The sequence below is a fragment of the Centroberyx gerrardi genome, chromosome 23 (genome assembly GCF_048128805.1).
Source record: "Centroberyx gerrardi isolate f3 chromosome 23, fCenGer3.hap1.cur.20231027, whole genome shotgun sequence".
Lineage (NCBI taxonomy): Eukaryota > Metazoa > Chordata > Actinopteri > Beryciformes > Berycidae > Centroberyx > Centroberyx gerrardi.
Window position 1 is genome coordinate 4,236,073 of NC_136019.1, and position 7,500 is coordinate 4,243,572.

Below are 7,500 nucleotides of genomic sequence, written 5' to 3' on the forward strand. Positions count from 1 at the left end.
GCAGTGACGTTTCTACCCATGGCAATGACATTTCTACCTGCAGCAGTGACGTTTCTACCCATTGTGATGACATTTCTACGTGCAGCAGTGACGTTTCTACCCATGCCGATGACATTTCTACCTGCGGCAGTGACGTTTCTACCCATGGCAATGACATTTCTACCTGCAGCAGTGACGTTTCTACCCATGGCAATGACATTTCTACCTGTGGCAGTGACGTTTCTACCCATGGCAATGACATTTCTACCTGTGGCAGTGACCTTTCTACCCGTGCCGATGGCACTTTCTTACTAACGCAAGCACACCTTATGGATTGCATTTCCATCTGGCCGACACTGACTGCGATCCAATCACGTTGCAAAACAATCACAATGCCTGCTGTGGCCATCTACACTTCACATTAACATACATTTCTCCTTTTCCACATATAGATCACATTTTTACCAGTCGCCAGTCACGTGTCACTCAACAACGACATGCTTGATAGCAAACTAAGCTAAACACTCTACAAGGTGGACAGATTTACAGTCACAGGTTCGCACACACTCCTGTACCTGTAGACATTGATGGGCTCGGGGTTGGAGCTCCAGACTCGGAGGCTCTCCTGGATGACCTGTTGGATCTTAGGCAGGTAGGACTCCAACGCCTCATGGCTGAACACCTTAGCAAACACCTGAAGAGACAGAGAGAGAGAGAGAGAGACAGAAATACTGTTATTTAACATGTAGAAAGCAGAACTGCTTCTTAGGAAGGAAGATCTTGTCATGACTTGGATAGCAAATACCTAGAGACAGACAAAGAGATAGACAGATGGATAGATTGATAATGATTATCCAGGATTCATACAAGATTTTCATTCAAAGCTCATAACATTATGACTTGACACACACATACAGAAAGCATTGAAGCCTTCGTTTGAACCGTTGGAAGTCAATGCAGAGGACAATAGGACTGATTAAGGACAAATACACTGTAATCCCCCTGTCTTTCAGCAAGTACACACACACACACACACACACACACACAAATAGCATGCCTTTAGGGAACTTTCAAGCGTAGCTAATCTTGACTGTCAGGGTGTGTGAATAGATCACAGAAACAGTGAGTTTGTAGTCAGATTTAAAGTGTGTTTGTGCACGGGTCAAACGTAGTACCATCCTTCTCTCACTCTCTTCTGAACTCTATACACCAACAATTTTCTATTTATCAACCCCTCCTATCTCTCTCCTTGCATACTTTCATTCATTTATTCTGTTTTCTTATACTCTCTTCTTCATTCATGACACTTTCTCCACCTTTCTTTCTCCTTTATCATAGAAATACGTTGCTTTTCTCTTCATCTTGTCTTCATTCTTTCTCTGTTTGCGATGCTCTCTCTCTCGTCGTAATCTCAAAACACTTTTCTATTCATTAAACCTCCTTCTCTCTCTCTTCAGTTACGCCTAGACAAGACTTTCCATCTTGCGTCCATTCATTTTCTGAGATGCGCTTGCCTTATTCATCCTTTCAAACTCTCTCTTTCTCCCTCTCCCTCCCTCTTCACTCTTTTAACAGTAGAGACTTATACATTGTAGAGGTTTTCCCCTGTAGTCAGCAGAACTAGAATGACAGGCATGAAGAGAGAGAGGGAGAATTAAGTCTTTCCTGGCTACTCATAGTATTTCTTAGTATGAATCAGTCACCAGTCGTCAGCGTTGTTTGGACAAATAACATTCCATCTGATTTAACCTCCGAAAACTGCCCTTAAAACAGCCTTGGAAGTGATTTAGAAGTAGAGAATATTGGAGAGGAGAGGAGAAAAGAGAGGAGAGGAGAGCGGACTGGTCTAGAATAGGGCTTTTATATTATTATGAATCAGTCACTAACATTTAGCTTTATTTGGATAAATGACATACTTGTGCACTTAACCTTTAGCACTGTACCCAAAACAGTCACGAACTGGTTTAGATGTAGATTCGAGTAGAATAGAATGGAGCATATCGCTGATGTTGGGTGAAAAACTCTTCAAAATGTCAAATTTTCTAGGAAGAAAAACGGGCTTGTTTTTAACTCGACAACCATGCATTTTTCAGTTTATCCCCTGGGTTTTGAGAGCGTTTAAGAAGCCCGAAGGCTCGTAGAACTTTCTCAAACCATAGAGGAGCGTGTAATCCTTCAATTTAAGTTAAAACAGGAAAATCACCAAAATTGAAGTTACAAGTTTTTGGTTTTTTTTCGATATGTAACGTCGCCAGTAGACGAGGCAACACACTGTTTGGTGGGTTGGCGACTTGTACAGATGGTTTGCATTTTCTGCTTCATAAAATCAGACTGGAACATTTGACCGGGCAAATTCCATATTTGAGGTAAATACTTCTCTATAATGATCGGTAGCCAATCAATCAGCCCTAATTTTCTAAAGCTGGAATCTGATTTGAACAGCCTCGTAATCGTTTGGAGACTGAAACAGTTTGGCGAAAGCGAGTTAAACTGGCAGTTAAACAGTCCTACAGACTTTTTGTGTTGTTTTTTTTTGTTTATTTGTTTGTTTTGAGGTTATTTTTATGGCTTTTATGAGCTCCTTCTTTATTATCTAACCTGCACAAATTCGCAGTTGCATCTCTTCTGTGGTTTTTCTCATCGTGTTTTATCACTGCGGGGGTTTTTTTATGACTCCTCATCTATGTTTTATCACTGCGCAAATAAACTAAACTATGCTAAACACACAGTATAGCCTTTGCTTTTAGTCACTGTCACAGGATGACTCCCAAATGACATGCTGGAAGTGTCAGTCCAGTATATAAACATGTGTATTAACCTCTGGAGAAGTAGGATAAATACACAATAATACACTTAAATTGCACTTAAAGCTTTGAACGCCCATCATGAATGGAGGACGTTTTTGTTACGCAGCATTATTGCGTACTTGCACTATGTTTTCCGTAGGTTAACACACTGGAATGATGGTGTTTTAAGGCAAAGTGTTACGGTTTGTCTGTATGGAGACAGGAGGGAGGCAGTGGGGAGAGAGGAAGGTTCTGGTGGGGTTTGAGCCCGGGCCAGCGGGGGTACATGTGGTTCCTGAGGTCCATGTTTCAGCCACCAAACCATCAGCTGGCCACTCTTCCTCTCATTCTGTCCTCTACCTCATTTTCCTCTCATTTTCTCTCTCCTCTGTCGCCTTGCTCCCTCTCTCCTCCTTTTCTCGCTTCATTCCTCCAAACCCTGGTTCCCTCCCTCCGTCGCCCTCAGAATGAATGAACAATAGTCTACTGAGCTGGTGGTGTGGCGTGTGTGTGTGTGTGTGTGTGTGTCTGCAAGTATGCATGTGTGAATTACATGTATGCCCCTAAGTGTGTGTGCGCATGCCTTTCTGTGTGGGTACCTTTGTGTATGCGTATGTGTAGGTACTGTGTGTGTGTGTGTGTGTGTGTGTGTGTGTCAGGGAGTGGTTGCTGCAGATCACAGCGCTCCCTAAGACGTTAGCAGCGCTACATTTCCTCTGCTGCCGCGCCCTGGGGCCGCTGGTCACAGATCAGCTTACATGACCCGCTCTCCAACCCGGACCACAGGGGATTACACACACTATCTGACCTCAGAACAGCCCGAAAATACACCGCTGTAATGATAATACAGGGCCGTCAGTTAGCTAAAGAGTCAGTTAGTCAGTCTGGGAGGTAAGTAGGTCGGTGTGGAGGTAGTTGGCTGATTAGTTAGTGGGTTAATTGTCACTGTTCAGTCACTGTTCATCCATTGTCGTCAATATCTCAGACACCGCTGATCAGATTTAGATGAAACTTTGGGGGAATGATGCATCTCACCGCTGAGTTCAAGCAGTTCCAAAACTACACTGATTGGCCCAAGTGGGGCGCTACAGTTACAGGTCGAAACAAGGTGACATGTTGGTTGCTGATTGGCCCAGAGGAGGATGGCATCATTTGTGAGGGATGACATCTTTATTTTTGCCTTATTAATCAGTCAGTCAAACATTTAATTGATTACTTAGGTAGTCCGTCACTCAAGTCGTTTATTTGGTGACGTAGTCAGTTTGTCGTTTTTTTAGTCAGTCACTCATTTAGTTGATTACTTAGTGAGGAACTCAGTCATTCAATAATTTATTTGGTTATTTAGTCAATTAGGCAGTCATTTATTTAGTTGGCTCCTTAGTCAACCAGTCATTTAGTTGGTTACTTAGTGAGTTAGTCAGTCAGCCAATCATTTAGCTGGTTACTTAATCAGTTGGTCATTTAGTTGGTTTCTTAGTCATTCAGTCATTTAGTTGGTTAGTTAGTTAATCAGACAGCCAATCATTTAGCTTTTACTCAGTCAGTGAACTAGTCAGTCAATCTGTCAGTCAGACGGCCGTCAGTTAGTTGGTGAGTGACTTACCAGACTAGAAACCAGAGGAATGTGTGTGAGGCTGAGCTCAGCTAACAGAAGCGTGCTAGCTCTCTGAACAAAACACACTAAAGACGCACAAACAAACACTATCTGCCAAGGAAGGTTGTATAATGCTGTGAATTTTAGCCCTTTAGCTCATCTGCGATGGATTATGCATAATTGGTCAATTGGGGTGAACATGCCTTATGCCTGTGCGCGCGCAAACATGCATGCACACACACACACACACACACACATACACAAAGTCAGTCGGAGCGGTAGCATTGCGCTACCGTAGGGCCGGACCAGTCAGTCAGGAGGTGTGTGTGCAGGTGGGCAGGGGGCCAGGACTGCGAAAAGGTAACTACAGGTTAGACAAACACACACACACACACACACACACACACACACGGTATCTCCCTACATGGCCTGGCTGCCAATCAAACAGAGTTTTTTTGTAATGCAGTGTCACTCTGGGACATTTTGGGGGGGGGGGGGGCGTACGGTAGAATAGTATTTTGCCTGCGCCACAAAAACGTGACTGTCTTCTATAGCCTGCAGCGCAAAGACACAGGCTTAGAGAAACATATGGACACACACACGCACACACACTGAAACACACACACACAGGCACAGACGCTGTCGCACACACACACACACACAGATATAGTCATAGACACACACACACACACACACACACACGCAGACACGGTCGTCCTAATAACGTCCATATGTCTTAAATTATGTGAAAGTGCTGCGAGCTGCTGGTTCCACAGACATGTAAAGACTCCTTTATTCTTCTCTCTGCCCTCCTTTTCCCTTCCCTCCTTCCCTCTCTCTCTCTCTCTCTCTCTCTCTTTACTCCCACCTCTTCCCGTCTCTCCCTGCCCCTTCCATCCATCCCTTTTTTTTCTTCTTTCTCTTCTTTTCTCTTAGTCAAACAAGCGGTCTATATGTCTTTCTCTCTTTCTATCATCACCTCGAATCGAAAAAGCACTGCTTCTTTTGGCACGCGCCGCTGTGTTTTTAGGATCAAAAGCCTAAGGTAAAGTTAGTGTTAGAGTCACATGCAGGATTTAAAACAATAAAAGACAAATAGGAGGCAAAATAACATTATGTCAGCTTGGGATTATGGGTCTTTACCGGCCTCCATGTTAAACAATGTTAAAATAATGATACGAGCAATTGGGTTTTTGTCTGTAACTTTAATTCTCTGACGTATGTGACTATTTCTCTTCACGTCTTCACTACTAAGTGTATATTTGACCTCTGACCCCCTCCTCCCTCTTTTCTGCCTCCCCTCTCTGTCACTTTATCACTATTAAACACTATTACAATTACATTTAATTGAGAAAAACCGAGGAGAAAGGGAGAGAGTAGAGGATTTCAGCTCAATTAGAATTGGCAATGCCCTCTACTGGTGATGGGCAGAAGCACAGGGTCTCTTGCAAGGAAACACACACACACTGTAACACACACACACACACACACACACACACACACACAGAGGTTGCATGCAGAGCAGCATCCTTTTCCGCAAAGACGAGAAAGGAGAGAGAGAGAGTTATAGGAGAGGGAATCCCTTTGACCTTAAGCTTTTAGACAAAACCGTAATAAATACAGTTTTTTCGCCAACTTAATTTGTTAGTTGAACTGTTTATTATATCCCAGAATGCACCTGGCACTGATTTAGATTGACTGGGGTTACCGCAACCTTGTTGAAAGCAGCTTTACCCATCTCTGCTGCCTTAATGCCACCTATAGATGACTTTTCAGAGGTGCCTTTAAGTCTCTCTCTTTCTTACAAGTGAAAGAGAGAAAGAGAGAGAGAGAGAGAGAAAAGGAAAGATGGCAACGGTGAAAGAGAATGGTGAGATGTGCGGAAAAGAAAAAAAAACAGACAGCTAGAAGATTTCAGGAGGTTGAGAGTGACAGCAAAATTGAGGCAGAGGTCAATTTTAATCTCTCTCCACATGTTTCTTTTATTCCCCTCTCTCTCTCTCTCTCTCTCTCTCTCACCGTTCTCCCCCCGTCTCCGTTTCTCTCCATCCTAAATATAGGGATGGAGGGATCGTTCCAGAAGAAAGAAAAACATGGGGAAGGAAAATGTGGAGCAGACGGACGACAGAAAGAGAGAGAGAGAGGGGGAAGGAGGGAATTTGAGCGGAGAAGGAGTAGAAAAGACGGAGTGAGAGGTATGTCAGTAGGAGTGAAAATAAGAGCTGGCTGCCACTGTCAACATGGTGTCTAAGAAAAATCCTCCGCTGTGTGTGTGTGTGTGTGTGTGTGTGTGTGTGTGTGTGTGTGTGTGTGTGTGTCTGCCTTAAAAATCAGCGCTTGGATTCTCCGACTGTTATTTCAGTGTTTGAGGGCAAAGTTGAGGCCGTTTTCCACTTTTCCCACATGTTTATCACAGCACATTTATTATAGTTTATCGATTTTTTTTTTTTGATTTTTTTTTTGACCGTAGCACCAGGTGACGAAAAGCTCCACGCTCATACTTCACGTGTTACTCATTGTTTACAATTCGAAGAGTAAAAGAAAGGTCAGATGGAGTTGGAAGCTCTGTGGCTTTTACTTTTGGTTTTAGTTTTGTTTATTTTGCGCGCTGAGAGAATATAGAAAGTGAGGTAAACCCCGGGCTTGAACAATAAATGGACTCTGCAGGGGAAATATTTGCTATGGAAAAAATGAACATTCATCATAAGAACTAAGGAGGATGTCTTCCATAGAAAATGGGACAAATGGACGATCTACATCACAAATAAAGAGGACACTGTCAACTCTTTATATGAATAAAAAAGGTTGAAATGTAGAAAGATGCATCAGATATCTATGAAATATGAACGCCGCAATGTTTAACGTTCATTGTTAACTTTTGTACGATACAATTCCCAATAAAAAAATAAGTAAACAAGAGGTAAAAAAGACAAAAAGTATAAAAAATGACTTTGGGATTGGGATAAAATGTAAAAAACGTAACTCGATCGACTGGTTTGATTTGAGACTGCGGTCCAAGTGATAAACTGTGTCTGTTAGCAGCAATAACAAATATCTGCATGTTGTTTTGGGATTAGGGCGATGAGTAAGCCTCCGTTTGGCCCCGTCTGGCCCTGTAGTGGAAACCAGGCCACAGCGGCT

General features: G+C 42.9%; 1 protein-coding gene across 1 annotated transcript in view; it reads right to left on the reverse strand.

Annotated features, from left to right (window-relative positions):
- cyp26b1 (cytochrome P450, family 26, subfamily b, polypeptide 1) overlaps positions 1-7,500 on the reverse strand; it is a 41,651-nt gene that overhangs the window by 9,196 nt on the left and 24,955 nt on the right. The window contains exon 3 of the mRNA XM_071895527.2: positions 555-673. Coding sequence (XP_071751628.1) covers positions 555-673 — 119 coding nt within the window. The remainder of the gene's footprint in view (positions 1-554; positions 674-7,500) is intronic.